General features: G+C 44.1%; 1 protein-coding gene across 1 annotated transcript; it reads right to left on the minus strand.

Moving 5' to 3' along the window:
* Positions 1-107: 107 nt before the first annotated feature.
* LOC142894057 (retinal guanylyl cyclase 2-like) lies at positions 108-13,564 on the minus strand. The gene is made up of 23 exons (XM_076035180.1): positions 13,326-13,564; positions 12,625-12,855; positions 12,275-12,430; positions 11,792-11,934; positions 11,518-11,673; positions 11,190-11,339; positions 10,107-10,326; positions 9,665-9,740; positions 9,312-9,396; positions 8,955-9,071; positions 8,788-8,871; positions 8,348-8,524; positions 7,282-7,435; positions 7,032-7,175; positions 5,531-5,679; positions 4,603-4,766; positions 2,926-3,049; positions 2,704-2,772; positions 2,397-2,571; positions 2,037-2,135; positions 1,850-1,935; positions 1,432-1,517; positions 108-1,165 (listed from the first exon to the last, which is right to left on the minus strand). The coding sequence occupies exons 1-23, from the start codon at positions 13,546-13,548 to the stop codon at positions 1,078-1,080; spliced, it is 3,156 nt and encodes a 1,051-aa protein (XP_075891295.1). The 5' UTR covers positions 13,549-13,564; the 3' UTR covers positions 108-1,077.
* Between the last annotated feature and the right edge of the window lie 4,077 nt (positions 13,565-17,641).

The raw sequence follows: 17,641 nt of genomic DNA on the forward strand, positions 1-17,641 counted from the left end.
CTTTAAAAGTTGCATCACGCCCTTCACAGGAGAATTTAATTTGCCCTTCTCTTAACTTTTGAATGCACACCTCCAGCTGTTCAGTGTTTCAGTACTCCAATAAGGTAGTTAAACACGAGAAGCATAAACACACCACAGTGTCTGAGTCACAAATCCACCACTGAAACTTCTGATTCAATGACAGTTTGTATTTTAAACAGTCCTCTTCATAGTTGACACTGACGTTGAGACACAGAACTAAAAGGAAACTCAGTTATTGAGACACTGACATGTTTTGCATGACGCTCTGCGTAAACGTCCTACTTTCATGATATCGTATCCCCGCAGAATATACCGTTTACATTTTCTGTAAATGTCACCCAAAAGTTGAACATGCGTAGGTTTTGGTCAGCAGTGTCACTTGTAAGATAACCCAAATGCAGGGTAGGACAGAACAGCAAAAAATAAAAAGCAGATGAAGGTCAATATTTGAGACTTACAATGTGATTTTTGAAAACTGTCTCTAACTTCTCCAAAGTTGCAGGGAGCTCATTGCGAGGACGTGATTGGCCAATTTTTCCAGGGAGTTCAGTTCCTCCATCGTAGAGAAAGGGGGCGGCATTGGGACTGTTAACTGGGTGACTCTTATTTAATCACGCCTTTATTTGATCACGACAAACAAAAGTGAATGCGCACAGCAGACTTGTAACGTGCACAGTGCACTTGTTTGAGTGACAGAGATTACGTCGGCTTATTGCTACAGAACCTGTTAGAGACCCATGTGAGGCACAGAAGTTACATTATATGATAACAGAACGTCACTTACCAGGCAGAGCTACAAACACAAACAAACAAACAAAGAAACAAACCAACCAACAAACAAACCAACATACAGTTGTCGATGCGGGCGCTACACTTCCGAGCTCAACGTCACAGAACCTTGCGTTGTTAAAATGACTTAAAGCACAGTCCAGTCTTTGAGGTAGGGTGTTTTTTTGTGAGTCCGTGCATTTGTGTGTGCATTGCGTGGCCCCGTGCAGACGTGTGTTTTCACAAGTTCCACAGGAATCAAGGGTTTCCGTGAATTGTCCGTTGGTATCATTTCTTTGTCTTCTTTTGACGGTCGAGGAATTTTTGTCTTCTCTCAATCGGAATCTCATCCAGACTGATACCATGGTTGCTGGCTCTGAGGGGCAGACGTGTAGAGACAGGTTGGACAGACAGACAGACAGACAGACAGACAGACAGACAGGAGGATGGATGGAAACAGGTGACGCAGACAGAAAGGAAAGACAGTCGACAGATTAGGCGAAAATAAAAAAAAAAACACAGACAGCAAAAAGTCTGAAATGGTCAAACGTGGAGACAAAGTTGTTTTTTCCAACTTGTCAGTGATGTAACTGGACTTTAACTGATGAACATCACATGTAGAAGTTGTTGGACTGTTCTTACCCTCCAGTGAGGTCCGGAGGAACTGGAAGAGGTTTATCGAAACCATCTCGACCCACCAGCCAGTACGTGTCCACGTTTCCTTTCACCTACAATGAGAATGACCTCACACTGATTGACTGACATTCTGCAAACATGTCACAGTCAACGTGTAGCTTCATGTTTCGCTCCTGATGTCCCTTTATTGCCTGACTGTCGGCGCGATCGCAGCAACACTGACTCAAACAGAACTCACTCAATTTAGCCGTTCCATTTATTTCAATGTAAAGAGAAAAAAGTTTAAGTTTAAATTGTGTAACTGATGCACAAATGCATTGCATGAGGGTTCAAGTTTGTCAAAACAAAGAGCTATTCCTGAAGGGACTCTGTCATCTGATTATTTCTGTGTCATGCGTTACTTCTTGACTTTCAGAGGCTGTACCTGAGCCTTTCTGGTGTCCATGTGGTATCCCAGTTTGAGGCTGGTCAGGACCTTCACGGTGTTCAGGCTGATGTGGATCCTGTAGGCTGGAGACAAGAACCATGTGGTGAAGAGACAGCGTAAAGTCGAGCAGGAAAACCAATACAGGAAATTCTACTGTTTTGTTTAGAATCCGTTTCCTACGTACGCAGTCCGGATGCTTCCATGTGTGAGGCCGTGGTCACTGTGTCTCCAAACAGACAGTACCTGGGCATCGTGAGGCCGACCACGCCTGCCACCACCGGACCTGACGGAGAATGAGACAACGCCGCTGACATTTTCTCTTTCAACCTTAAGCTTGTTTTCTTTTTACTCTGGAGGAGAATTTTGTCTGAACTGCTGAAATTTCTCTGTCTATCAGATCTTTGCACAATGTTACGGTCTGACTTCACATCCTCACTGATGGTGTTGCCTGGCAGTTGGTCACAGTTCATCACACATTTCACAGGGAGAGTTTTCCTCACATTTAAAAGCTATTACGAGCCAGACTTCAGGCTTTCTTTTGTACCTGAATGAAGTCCGATGCGTATTTTGACTTTTATCTCCGGCATGTGTTTGATTTTAAACGCCGCGATTGAGTGCAGGATGTCCAGAGACATGTTGGCCACTTCAGCCGCGTGTCGAGTCCCATTCCTGTTGGGGACGCCTGATGCCACCATGTAGGCGTCGCCAATGGTCTCCACCTGCAGACAGGACACGCTCAGTACTCAGCGCCTGTCTTCAGAGGACAGGAATGGGCGGAGAGAGCAGACTGCAGCTTCCACTTCCTGTTCCCGAGATGTATCTAAACGTGTGGTTTTTGACAGTCGACCCACCTTGTAAACATCGTGAGTGGCAATGATGGCGTCAAACATAGTGTAAAGGTCATTGAGCAGGTCGACCACCTGTTCTCACACACATAAAAATAAAAGTAGTCATTGGCTGTCTTTCAGAAACACTGCGGTTCAGACTCATCTTACACACACACATACACACACACACTTTACTAAATATCAGGAAAGCTTGTTGATATGCGCAGGTGTCTCAACGCTTTGTACCTCAATGGGTTCGCTGAGAGCCGAGATGGTGGTGAATCCAACAATGTCGCTGAAGTACAGCGTGCTCTCAGAGTAATGTTCAGGTCGGACCGGCTTCCCTTTTTTCAGGGCCTGAGCCACAGACCTGAGACGCACAACCACACACACATGAAATCCAGAAATCCAGTGACAAATACTTTACAGTACGTACTTTACTGTACATTAGTACAGTAACAACCTATTTGCAACAAAGTACAAAAACTTGAGGCGGCATGGGGTGAAGAACGAGAGAGAGAGAGCAAGAGAGAGAGAGAGAGAGGGAGTGAGAGTGAGAGAGGGAGAGAGAGAGAGAGAAAGAGAGCAAAACAGCGATGAAGAAAAAACGGGAAGATGGAGAGGTGGAGGCTACCGCAGAAACTATCCCGGAAGTTAGTGTAGGTAGGAGAGCGAAGAGGGTCGCCCCTCCGACATTCGCCGGCAGCCAAGCAGCAGGGTGCACTCCAACAGCGGGGAACCACGAGGGATACTGACACGAGGTACTGTGGGGATGATCGGGCTCCCAGGGAGAGTGAAGAGGCTGTGGACGGCCACATTATATCCAAAACTTGCAAAACCGCCCTGCAAGTGGGTTTTTCTTTTGATTTCACTTTATGTCGGCTTAGATAGAACATATAAACTGTACATTTTTAAGTGTTTTCCTGTTTGGTATGTGTGATGCAAAATCTGAAGTGTAGCAATCCAGAAGGGCTAATGGTTTATTGAAAAAAAACAAAAAAAAAAACACTCTTTATTTTCATTATTAGTCTGATATTGATTACTCAAGTGTGTTTGTGTATCAATCAATGGTTTCACATTCAAAGGTTGTATGAATAGAAGGAGATACATGATTTGTAAATAATTTAAGAATACACTGTCGGGTATTGTACATGCACATGTACAAGTATTGACCCATAAGAAGCAAAACTAACGAGCTTCAACAGCTTGAGTACAAATTGAGTCTCTTCTTTTTCTGATGACTTTTGACTTTCGCTCCCTACATTTGTACACAAATACCTGTGCTTTCTACTCGTTACATTGGAAAAACAACTATGGTCACTTTTGTATTTAAAATTTGAAAGTTTGAAGCATACAAATTCTGTTAAAAAGTAACTCACGTATTAGTATGTATCTGTGAAGGTTCTAAATCATCCAGGTCATCAAAGTGTAGAAGGGTTAAGTTGAGGTGACTGGACTCAAGATAGCAAAACTAGTCCAGTTGCCTTAACTTAACCCTTCTACACTTTATTATTACTAGAGCTTGGTGGTTGTTTCTTGAAGTGGAGCTATTTGAACTATGCTGTTGAGGTGTTAAATATGAAAAAATAATCTTTTTTGGGGGGGCGGGCGGGGGGGGGGAGCTTTTCGGCTCATCAACAAATGTATTGTTTCATTAATTCTGTTTTCATTCATTCATTCAATTCATTAATTGCAAAAAAAAAGTAAGTTTTTAAGTACATTTCAGAACCTTTTTTTTTTTTTTTTTTTTTTTTTTTTTACTTTGAATTGAATAAAGGAGTTACAAGAGTAATTGAGTATTTTTTTTTTTTTTTTTAAGTATCTATACTTTTACTTCAATACAGAATGTGCATACTTTTGCCACCTCTGATGAAATTGGATTTATCTGGGATACATTTTGCTTTTTAAAGAAACAGCTCTTACTTTGGCAGCAGCTGTCCCACCAGCTTCTCTGTCTTGGTCCTCTCCACCTCCAGCTCGTCTGTTCGCTCTCTGATCAGATCCTCCAGGTTGGAGCTGTACTGCTCCAACATTCGCAGCATGGAGTCGATAATATTTGCCCGCTTGCCCCTGTTGATGCCCCGGAACTGCAGACAGCAAAATAGGACACTGCACAATCTGTGTTTTAAATTCAAACTTGGCCATACAGCGAGTCATTCAGCAGGAGGCGACTCCCCGCACCCAAGCCCGGATCATGAACCGGGCCGTCTGGGCCGCGGCCCGGGGGCCTCGAGCTCTCAGGGGCCTCCGGGCTCCAGCAGTTAGCTTTCTTGTTTGTCACGAATGCTGCGTTCATATGGTGTCGGAAATTCAAGTTCTTCTTGGCAAGGCGTTCTTCCAACTGTGTTGCGTTCGTGTGCTCTAAAGTTGTAATGTGGGAAAACATGAATACTAGTATTTTCTTTAATTTTCCAAACAAATAAATCAGGTGTGAGACACCAGGTAGCAGAGGAAACACATACGATCCGCCATGACATATAACCCAGTCAGAAAGTCGTTTTTCCGATTATTTCGACACCACATGAACGCACATGTATCTACCAGTATAAAGATGAAAAGCACTATTACGTCCCGAGAGTGTTGTGATGAATTTATCTAGAAATATTAAAATAAGATGTCGCCAGTCAGTGTGAATCCTGTGGACGACGAGTTTCCAACATATAAGTCCACACTTGTGCACCATAAGCCATTTGATGCGTTGATGCATGTATAAGTGTGTATGTGTGTGGTACCAGCTCTGTAGCTTCCAGAAAACAGCTGTGACTGTGTGTGCATGCGCGTGTGTGTGGGGGGGGCTCTCCAACAGTCTGGCCCAGGGGCCTCTGAATTCTTAATCCAGCCCTGGCCGCACCTGTTTGAAGATGTCGTCGAAGGTCGGCCTCTTAGTCGGGTCCTCATTCCAGCATTCGTTCATCAGACTGAGACACTCGGTGGGAGCTTCATCCACCGACACCTGAGGTCTGAAGAGGGGAGGGGGCTTCTTCACACGATCCACGATCTCTGCCAGGAACACAGGCGGGCAGGCAGGTTGGGTGACTAAACTGACCAATCAGCTGAGAGACAGACCACCTTTCTTGTGTCCATCCCCTATAAACCTGAGCATACACGCATTGGCAGAGCTTTTAGCTTATTAGTTCATGTGTAAATGGTGTATTTATTTATTTATTTATTTATCTTTAACCAACAGACTGGAAATGAAACTTTCCCGCAGTCTTCATCAGCGGCGCCACGTGATGTTAATGTGGCGCTGTTCTCACTTGCTGATGTGTGCAGGTTTGGTTGACCCAACTTGGTCGGCAGTGTGTGACAGTCTGTGTAGGACTGCATTCCAAAATGTGTGACAGCATATATGGCCCCAAATATAGCAGCATCGCATTTAACATCCAGTGGCACCATGAAAGTTTGACATTCAAAAAAAAAAATAATAATAATAAAAAAAAAAATCTAGCCTCGAAAAAGGAAACACGCTGATTCAAAGAATGAGATGAACCTCCTTAGCACACCAGGGTAAACAGGTGGCACTCTGCTTTAATCTTCACACTAGTGTAGAACATCTGAACAAGTCGAGCACAAACAACTACATCAATGATTAATCAATGACTTGATTGAAAGACTGGATGTGAAACATCTATCCATCAATTTTCAATACCCACTTCGTCCTTCACTCAGAGTTGCGGGGGCTGCTGGATATGAAACATACATTTTTGTTTTTCTTACCGATATGTTCGAACTGTACTTGAAGTGTATATTGTGCTTGTTATGTGCCCACGTGTTCTTGATCAGCTAAACTAGTTACTTGTTCAAACTAGTTCTTGGAATAGCTGGCTGACAAACCAGGTCAGTGGTCTAGTGGTAGAGTGTCCTCCCTGTGACTGGTAGGTTGTGGGTTCGATTCCCGGCCGGGTCATACCAAAGGCTGTAAAAATGGTACCCATTGCCTCCCTGTTTAGCACTCAGTATTCGGGGTTGGAATTGGGGGGTTAGATCACCCAATGATTCCTGGGCGCAGCACTGCAGCTGCAGCCCACCGCTCCCTCAAATGTGGAGGAGAAAGTTCACATCCTTTGGGACAATCACTGGGACTTTAACTTTAATATACAGGAACACCACTGCTACTTCTAAATTATGCGTGACTCCAATTCAGACGTGTTGTCAGGAGACATGACTGCAATTACACAAAAAGTGTTTATGTTCTCATAGTAGACACCAGTGGGTGGTAAACTCCATGACCGATAAACAAGACCGATAGTCGACAAGTACCTTAAGGGAAAGTCGAAAAGAACTTTGAAGAGAGAGGTCAAGAGGGCGTGTCAGCTGTCATCGCCGATCACAGCTAATAGAAAACCTCTTACCTTGGGCTGGCATATCCATCATGGCGTATGGCAGAGTTCGTACGATCACTTCCTGTATGATGATGGAGAAACTAAAGACGTCTCCGGCATAAGATCCTCCTCGAACTGGATTCCTCAGAAGCTCTGGAGCCGTCCAGAGAAGTTCTAAGAGGCAGACGGGTAGAAGGAGAAGACAGATGCACCTTGATTCCTTGTTCATATCTTGATTGTTGTAACCGTTTTAAGATCTACAACGATTATAAAATTCCACCTTGTGGGTCTTCAGGAAGTGTGAGGTTCTGAGCATGAAGGATCATCGGAAGGCCGTAGTCTGTGACTTTCAGAACAAAGCGACCGTCGACCAAACAGTTGGTGGACTTCAGACGACCGTGACTCAAACCTCGCAGATGAAGATACTTCATTCCCTGAAAAAACAGAGACATCTGTTATCCCAAACAGTTGTTCTTCTTCCAATCCAATGATTCATCTCAGGGTTTCAGTGTCCTTGTCAGTCCTTGCAGCTTCAGGCAGCACTACTATGTGCCTTTCATTACAAGATTTGCTGTGTCTTCCAGCAGTGTGGTAGCGGCAGTCTTGATGTCGGAGCTCTTCTACAGACAGGTGGGGCTAGAAGGACAGCCAAGATTTCTATACATTTACATGTATAAGAAAAAGCACTCTTCCAACAACCTGCATGGATACTGAGATAACTTTACTGCACTGACAACCTTTAATAAGCAAAGCATTAGGCACAGTTTTACTGTCGGTACTGGACTCTCTTATGGATGGCATAAGATGGCAGCTGGGAAACTGTGACTGTCAAGTTTATGTCATCCAGGTGATCCTGCTAATCCTCCAGGACACCACCTGACAACCCATCAGGAGGAGTGTGCGGAGACCCTGTACTGAAGGTGAAACACACACACTGCCCAGCTACCAGCCACTGCTCCAAATGTTCCCGATAACAGTCGCAGCAAGTGGGTTGCTCTCAGAGTTGACAGAGGCGAGCACAGCTATTGTACTAATAGATAGACGATAGAAATATCAATAGAAATAGGTGTTGATAATAGACAATAGTGGGAAGTGGACCCAGCAAATATCTCAGAAGCAGTAGTAGTCCCAGTGTAGTTCGATGCTCAACAGACATCTAACTACACAGTGCCATGCATACATCAATACCAGAACCACTTCAACAGTTTTCCCCTGTAGCAGGTAGATGTTGAGACCAGAGCAGGTGAACATGGAACTGATGGGATTTCACACTCCTTGCTATCTGCTTTCTCAAATTGTTAATGTTGAAGATGACCATATATATATATACATTGTCTCAGCGATACCTTAATCAGGTCCATGAGCAGCGACGACTTGAACATCCAGTCCAGCCTCATGTTACCATCGGCCAGCAGGTCGGCCAAACTTCCTCGAGGGCAGTGTTCCACTGCCAGGGCAAAGATCCCAGTGTCCAGGAAGAGACCCAGATACAGATTCATATTTTCATGTCGCATCTCCCTCAGCTGGAGATGGAAAGGCACATAGAAACACAGACAGACACACTCTGGAGGTCAGGGTTTTTTGTGTTCCCTGGCGATGTCCCTGATGGCGACTTAGTCACATCGACGCTCACATTGAAATCAATAACATTTTCACTGATTCTCATTGTAAAAAAAAAGAGACAATAAGCACTATATGTTAGTGAGAATAGAATACATTTTAAAACGGACACATTCATCTTTATTTTGTGCTATCATGAATTTGGGCCGTTGCGCTGCTGTTATACCTGGCTGAAGAGAGTCTGGGTGTTTTGATTTATAACCGTTGTGGTCTGGCCAACAGGAATCTTCTTCAGCCAAACCCAGTCACCCTGGTAGCATGAGACCCAATCACAGAAAAGTGTCAGAGTGGGCTTGCAGTCAGAGGCAGGTGAGCAGACAGACCGGTGTTTACCTCCAGGATCCCTATGTTGGAGCTCTCAGGTGTCGTCAGGATGTAACTTCGTGCTATAGAGCGAATTGGAGTTTTGATTTCCAGGAGACTCCTCATGATGGACTCATCATTGAGTTTCTGGAAGCAACAACAACTCAAAAGCTACATCAACACTGCTCAGAAGACCCTCAGTTGTCAGTTACACAGGAACACTATTGAAAGCTGAGAACTGAAACACTGATGTGTTTCAATCTACTTCAGGTTAGAATCAGGACCCACCTCAAACTCACAGTCTGAACAGGAACATATCTACCCATGCTCTGCAAATTCTATTTGTTCATGTTAATTAATGTTGTGTTGTTGATCAAGTGGACAAACCTTCTTGCTGACTTGAGTGTCAATGAAGACAATGTCGTCCAGGGTCAGGATGAGTTTGGATGTGCTTGCGGCTCTTTTATACTTCCTGTTTAGACAAAACATCGCAGTGAGCAGAACAGTATTCTCAGCAGCATCAGGTGGCAGCAGCGAAAGGTAGCACGTGGCAACTAGCTCAGTATGTCACATGCAGCGCTGTGTAGTATGATGTCATCCGCAGCAGTGGCAGCAGCAGGAAACTGTGGCAGTTTTTGGACTTTTATAGCAACTAGCAGTATGTAGTTTGGGGCATTAGATAATTCAGAAAAAAAATGAATATAACCGTGTGGTGATTGGCTGAGTGAGCGAGTGATCACCTGATCCAGTAGTAAACAGCTACAATCAGCGCACAGAATAACAAGAGGAGCAAGAACACGGTCGTAGTGTCCAGACCTGCAGATCAACAGGAAATACAAAATGAAAACAAACTGTTAGCACGCTTCTTCCTGGTTTGTCTCATGTCGGCACAGAATATTATGACTGAACTCCCACATTTGTCCGACTTTGGATAGAGTAATATTGCCATCCATGGTAGAAACCAGGAGATGAAGACGAAACATAAGGAGTGTTTATCTGACCCAGTTTGACACTCAGTTCATACACGTTCATACTGTCGGAACAGGAAGCAGCTGATAGAAAACAAGCACAACTACAAACGGGGTTGCTGCCATAATGTTAAAACACTCAGCATTCCCCAGCAAGAAAGGATTGACCTGTCAACAGAAAGTTCCCACAGTGTGCGCAGATCAGTGAACGCACCTTCGCTGCAGGCCTGGTCTGCATTGAACCAACAGAAGGAGGCGCTGGCAGGTTTTCCTCCAGGGAAGTAGAAGGAGTGGCCCAGTGGCTTCAGACCTGCCATCGGACCGCCAATGTGTGTCGGAGCCAGGGAGTGTGTGGGCACGAGTCGGTCGCCGTCGCTGTCCAGCACCACATACTGCGCTTGGAGGCCACGGCCATCCTTACCGCCATACAACACCTGAGAGCAGTAAGCATGGTGATCAGAGCTTGTTGGTCATGTGCCTATAGTCCCTGCCAGTAGAATTACATCATCTAAACTAGGGCTGTCATAAACTCAGTTGATGTTCTCATTCAGGCCCAAATGAGATTGAAAACTAATTTATTGACTGTTCGTCAAGAAGAAACAAGAACAAGAAAGAAACTAGGATAATCAGCAGTTTGAGTTTCTGCAGTCTGCATGTTTGTGAAAGTGCGTGTAGATGTAAAACAGTAGTGTAAAATGCCTTGACTGGTCTCATTCACTCAAATAATTGGCTTTCCTGTTGTTAGTCAGACATCAAAACACATCAGGAGTAATGATAATCACAACTGGTTTCAATGCAAATTATCACATGGAAGTTGGTTAACCATTAACAAATGACTATGCTGCATTCATGGACTAATATTCCGTCAAATAATAGGAACAGAAATGAAAAAATATGTTTTTTTTTTCAAGCAAAGATACAGTTTTTAATGTTATTTTTAGTTTTCTATATAACCTTTGACTAGTTTAGTTTTATTTATAAAGATTTTTACATTTATAGCTAAGTAATGATAACATTTTTTTTTTTTTTAATATTTAGGAATAGAACTTTGAGTCAGTATCTGGTTCTTTGTAAAAGGGTCTATTCTACATCTAAATCAATTTTTCAAGTTTTGACCTTTTATTGACTGGGTTTGAATCATGAGACAATTCAGAATCATCCTACACTCAGGCTTCAACAGATTATCAGATTTGATCTGCACCAGATATCCAGGTGTTCTATATGACTGCAGCATTGTTGACCTGCGTTCACCTCTTTCACATTTCTACCAGGATGTGTATGTGTTCACACGGCTAACCTGATTGAAACCTTGGAAATCAAAGCCTCCATCCGACTGGATGAGCTGGTCACCAGTCACCCAGCGCCCGCCGCCGGCCTGACGACGCTCCTCCACAGCCTTGGCAATGAAGTAAACCATGTTGAAAATGGTCCCAAAGACTGGAGACACCTGTAGGAAACATTCAACATTTCAGTTTGGCCAGTGGCATCATGTAATCCAGGCTTCATATTTCAAGGACAAGTTTAATATGAGATGATTCTATGATCTGCTGCCGTTTACTGGTTGTGCAATACGTTTTTATTTTGCAGTGGTTATTGAGGGCCTGTTGTGTGTTTGTTGTGTTCACCTGCGTGGCAGCTACGGCAGATCGGATCTCTCGGTTGAATTGACGCTGGCGAAAAGCTTCATAGAAACTCTGGTCGGACGCCATGGTAACGGTCAGAACAGAGCCATAGGCATGACGCAGCTGTGTGTTGTTGGTCAGCTGGTTGAATACCATGTCCTGATTGGGTAAAGAGGAAAATAACCTTCACTCACTGCTGATCATCATGCCGGTTGAGACCATCACACTTGGTTTAACATTGCTGATCAATGTGTTTGGAGCTACAGTGCTCAATGACCTGATACGGCATGGCGTACAGCAGGGCGTCGTACGGTATGAAAACATAACCGTCAGAGACCATCCCCATGTCCAGGGCAGCCAATAGGAGCTCCTTCTGATCCTCCCCACCAATCAGGACGGAGGTCATGCACATGATAATGACTGGAACACATGAAGTCAAACACTGTTGACAAAATTCCTTCCTGAAACTCGAAATGAACCAACAGAGCTCATGTGGCACAGGCGATGCTATGTGGAAGGCTGAAATGTTGGGACCCACTAAAACATTGTCACCAGACAGATGTAATGCTGTAAAACACTGTATTCAATTTTCCAGCATAATTTTTTACGCAGTGCAAAGCTTTAACGGATGTAGCTAAGCTATGTCAAATTGCAATGAGTCGTCAACACTGATGAGCAAATCAAAAATGAGACAGCTATTTTGTTCTGAAGAGATTCCACCCCTGGTATTTAGCTTTTTCCAATTCAAATGACCTCTGACCTTTGACCTTGTCCGCCTCTCTCACTGCTCTCAGTGCCTCACGCGCTCCGTCCCTGTTTCTTCTCTCCATGGTAACCACTGGACCAATCGGCAGGCCTTCACTTCTTAGCGCCGAGGCCACTTCCTGTCCGGTGCCCTCCCAAAGGTCAGATGGAGCTGAACACCACAGGAAGACAATTACATTAAAAAAAAATACTGATCATTTATTGGTTGACTAAAAATTTGAGTTGTTTGTCAAGTGCATGTTTTCATTTTCATTTTATGTTCTTATCAGTTTAGTGTGATTTCTTTGTAATGTCACACATTGCCACACCCTCCACCACCCCCACCCTCTCCACCACGGACCACACCTGAGATGACGGCAACATGGGCCCAGCGGAAGAACCTCAGCACAGTGAACAGAACTTTGGTGGGCGGTGTTATGGGGGGCAAGCTTGGCCAATCGGGAGCCAGACATCCAGGAGCAGCGAGCCCCGCCTCCCAGTGCTCAGTAAATAAAGTGGCGGCGTGACAGAGGGCGGGGTTGAAGGGTCCGATGTACACGTGGCCGTACCCCTCCATGTCCCCAAGCTCAGTCAGCGCTGAAACAAAGAGACAAGTGGTGAGAAAAGCCCTCAACCAGCTTCTGGACAAGTGCTGCTGTTTATCTCCACGATAGAGAGAAACCATCTGGAGATGATGCTGGCGGTTCCTCAGAAACACAGACACTCTGTGTGTCCTGATGATTTGTCCTCTCCTCTGGTTAACCTCCTTTTTTGTAACAAACAAACCAGATGGTGGGTGGTTTTTGTAATGATATTTTTCTTTGCCTCTCTCAGTAACTCCATCTACCTGAAGCTTCACTTCCTCCTACAACTTCCTCCATTATGATTTACCCATTTGAAAAGATGGAAAATATCTTAAAGTTGTTGCTGTCTTCCTGTTGGATCGTTTCATATCGGCTCAAACAAGAAAACTTGAAAACCGACTGACGTTCAAGTCTCTCTAAGTCTTCATCCTTCGCAGTGATATTTGCTGGAACCCCGGTCGGCTGTGAAATATGCTGACTCACCTTTGGACACGGAACAATCCTCCTCCAGCAGCTTGATGCTGTAGCTGAACCCTCTGTTCAGACTGTTGTCGCTTTGTATCCGCGACAAGGCCAGGTTGGCCGCAGCCGTCGGCATTGCTCGTGAAAACAATGGGTCACATGACCACGGACCCACGAGGGCCAACTTAAAGGTGGCCGCCTGGAGCTCCCCAATGCAGAGCAACCACAAGCACGCTCGTAGCATCCGCTCTGGAAGCTGCATCCCGGCAACCTGCCACAGGACAAGAAGTATCATGACTAAGAGATATGCTGCGAAAATGAGTGTGTGGGACAAAGCCAAACCCTGCAGGATGAGCCAAGAACAAGACTCGCACTGCTTCTGTCTCCTTAACTGTGATTTTAATTTTGCTCATACATTCATGTTGATTGTTTTTTACGTTTGAAAAATATTTCTCACTTGAGAGTTGAGCCGCAGCTGTCGGTGTAGACTGAATTAAAAATGACCACTCATTACAACTAAGGTACACTGAAGACCACCCTTAGGCGCGCAGCATGAAAGCTGAGCCTTGGAGCAGATGGTCTACTGCAGCAGAAGAACAGCCTGGGTGCCAGGCCTGTCAGCCAAGAACAGGGAACTGAGGCTTCACATTATATAGCCTCATCAAAATTGTTTGGCTGAAGAATAGAAAGAAATGTTGCCTGATCTGATGAGTCGCAATGTATGCTGCAACATGTGGATGGTTAGCACAGGATTTGGCACAAACAACATGACAGCATGGATCCATCTTAAGTTCTATCAATGACTGAGGCAGCTGCTACAGGTCCAGCAGTATGGGGGATATTTTATCAGCACACATTGGGCCCCATCAGTACCCACTGAACATTGTTTTAACACTACAATCTGTCCCCTTGTCCCCATGTGCATCCATGTCCATCCCTTTATGTCTACAGTAGGCCAACTTCTGATGTTTAAAGTAATTAATGTAATCAACTTCTATGACACAAAAAATCAAAGAAAAAATGGGACTAATTTGCTAGTAGCAGGAATCCCTCCTTAAATAAGCATGCATTGTCATACAGTGAGGTCTCAAACCTTTTAATTCTATATAATTGGACTCAATTAAACATGAATTCTTAGTTGAAATAAAACTAAAGGACATAAGAGGACGACAGGACATTGCAGAAGATGATGGTACTTAACATGTTAACGGTCCCGCAAGATTCACTGACAGTTATTCTGTCAATTATCCATCAAGACACTTGTGCTTGGGTTAGCTTAGGTTCCATTCATACAGTATGTTCCATGGTTTTCAGTCTTCCTTTATGTATAAATGCTGCACTATATACACTTTGGGTTGCCAAGAACATCCACCCACCCATTTGCTATCATTGCTTCTCCTGCACTCAGGGTCACAGGGTTGCTGGAGCCTGTGCCAGCTGTCTTGGGGTGACAGCAGGGTTACACCCTGGACAAGTTGCCGGTTTATTGCAGGGCCGCATAGTAAGACAAACCACAACTTGCACTCACACCTATGGCTGGTTTGAATTTGACAGTTTGCTAAATGTACATGTCTTTGAGGGGAACCTGCACATGTGCCCCAAGCATGGGAACTGTATTGATCCCTCGGTTTACAGTAACAAATAAAAGTGTTGGTAAGTAGTCAATATAAACAGTATATATATATATATGTGCATGTTCATGATAGTTTTAATACATACTAGCCACATACTGAACCCAGCTGACTGCTGTGACCTGTGACCTCCAAATCTGCGAGCGCTAATGCTGGCCGACACCATGAGCCGATGCTAAAGGACACTTAGAATGCTAAGTTTAGCAGCAATGCTAACACTCTTAACTTCAGGCGAGCAGGAGAAAGAGGACATGACATCACCCCTCCGAGGGCTGGTCTGATGACATCACCATGATGGTGACGTCACGATTCTGTGCCTGTTTTCACTTTTAAACATCAAAATTCTCAAAATGTTCATGTGTAATACATTTGGAAAGTGTGAAACACAAACACACACAAACACAGACATCTGCAAGCACACCTGGCTATCCTTTATATGAGGACTATATTTTGACTTCTATTCGTTTTCTATTCTTTTACAACACCAAATATGGTCCTCCTAACACTGCCTCAGTTCATTCCTTTAACCCCTCATGCAGAACGTTATTGAGAAAGTTATGTGAACTAGGCTGACTGTACTTGACACTAGTTTACTCAGAACACCATATTTCCATAAATACACATGCACACGGGGAACACATGTTCTAGATAAGAAGAGATATTCAGCAGGTGGAACTAATTATAAAGGGCAATTTCTATTTCAAGTACTGCACCAAAACATTTAAAGCTGATTTTTAGCGCACAAAATATTTAAAACTGACAAAAGATCAGTCTGATCAGCTTTAACGAAAGAAATGCATGGTTTTCATAACTTCAATACATCACAAATTCAAATAATTTCAACACACAATCCATTCACTGGGAGCACATCAAACTAGTGCACAAAGCTGCTCACACATTCACAGAGGTTTTACCGTCAGACGATCATCGGCTCAAAGAATTCTTTAATTCAGGTGGATGAAAGAAAAAGTGTCTTCGCGTCGAAACACAACGGAGTGAAGTAACACTGAACTGCAGAAAGTGCTGATGTCAGGTTGGCCGAGAGAGAGCCACACACACACACACACACACACACACACACACACACACACACACACACACACACACACACACACACACACACACACACACACAGCAGCTTTACTTTAATCTCCTTTAGATTTAGGATGAAGTTTGGCTTTCAGTCTGTAATGAGAGGATGGCCGCGTGTGTGCTTGTGTGTGTGTGTGTGTGTGTATGTGTAACAGTGTAACAGCAGAGGCGTAACCGTCTCTGTGAAGTCACTTTCTCAAATTAAAGAACACATCCTGTCTAATGATGGCCACTTTTCCCAGCTCCACCAGTCTGATGCGTTACTGGGAAAGAGGAGGGGTCATGGTTGAAGTTCAGTACTCAGCATTTTATCATCAGTGCAGGTTAATGATACAACAAGGGTATCTTCACAGAGAAAAGGGAAGACAATACTTAAAAAAAAATATCTTCTTAAAGAGCAAAAAAAATATCTTCTTAAAGAGCAGTCCAGTTTAACACTGACTGACAACTCCATTATTAACTTTATTGATCCTCTTGGGGGAAGTCATTTCTCTGCTTTGATCCGTCCTAGTCATAGTTAACCTTGACTGGGAGGGGAGGGGGGGCGTTGTTCAAGACAGTGATGGTGATCATGGTGAACACGAGCAGTTTCCCCACCCAAATCTCCTCTTGGTCCTGGGACCTCTCCTCTAACCTCGAGGTAACAACTTCCCCTTCACAGTGAGTCTCTCAGGTTATGTAATCCTATCGCTAACACAAGCTTTCGATCATTAGTTATTAGCATTTTATTAGTGCAGAGGAAGTTTCAGTGCACTATGTAATAATAATAGTGATACTACAGCTGCAGGTTGTCGGTATGACTTGTCCTCTGGGGTGTCGTGTGCCAAGTGTTCAGTAAACAATAGTGGAGATTTCTGCACATTCTTCAGCCATTCAGCTGGGAGGCTTTGCAGGCCCTCAGGGTTGTGATCCCATATTGTCTCAGGGCTCTACTGTCCATGTTATCAATTCATTATTTAATAATTGGTGTTACGGGTGTCTGAGAGGTTTCAGGTTCTCAGGTGTTGCTTTCACAGTTTTTCAGGTTCAGTGCTTGTTTGATTTGTTGTAGTTATAATCAAAGTGTTGTTGGTGAAGGCTACTGAAAATGGCCCGCAGTCAATAATTGACCTTTTTTTTTGGAATGTTTTAAAAGTGGAAGTAGTGAAAGTTGCAGTGGACAAATAGAAGGAATGTTTTCTTCTTGCTGCTCCTTTCCAATCATGCAGGTGTTGATTTGATTTGAAAATGTAAAATGTATCTGTGCATAAATTCTGTCGTCCACTTTCATAAAAGAAGCTAAATAAAATAAATAATTAACTAGTTTAAAGGCTCTTCAGTGGTTCTGGGCCCATGGCAGACCTGCGCTGACTGACAGCTGATCTGTTAATCCTGATCTGGATTAAGACCATCACAGAGATCACCTGCCCCCACCTGGTCCAGAGCCAAGAATAGACGCTGGATTAGTGTTGATTTAACCTGCCTGGAACAGCCTGGAATGTCCTGGATCACCATGGGATGGTCTGCAGGTGTGACCACTGCGCCAACTGGGTCAGCGCTGCACTGACGGCACCGAGTGACAGACAGGAGATCCAGAGCTCAACTGTCCGGCGACCAACAGAACCACACGTCGCG

This window comes from Nelusetta ayraudi, unplaced genomic scaffold (assembly GCF_046127955.1).
Source record: "Nelusetta ayraudi isolate G7.1 ecotype Tasmania unplaced genomic scaffold, CSIRO-AGI_Nayr_v1 ptg000042l, whole genome shotgun sequence".
In the NCBI taxonomy this organism is placed as follows: domain Eukaryota; kingdom Metazoa; phylum Chordata; class Actinopteri; order Tetraodontiformes; family Monacanthidae; genus Nelusetta; species Nelusetta ayraudi.

Coding starts and splice junctions, on each gene's coding strand:
- LOC142894057 (XM_076035180.1), bottom strand. CDS start 13,548: ATGCTACGAGCGTGCTTGTGGTTGCTCTGCATTGGGGAGCTCCAGGCG. Junction 9,741..10,106: donor AGACCAGGCCTGCAGCGAAG/GTGCGTTCACTG, acceptor GTTGATCTGCAG/GTCTGGACACTACGACCGTG. Junction 7,436..8,347: donor TGCTCATGGACCTGATTAAG/GTATCGCTGAGA, acceptor CTGTTTTTTCAG/GGAATGAAGTATCTTCATCT.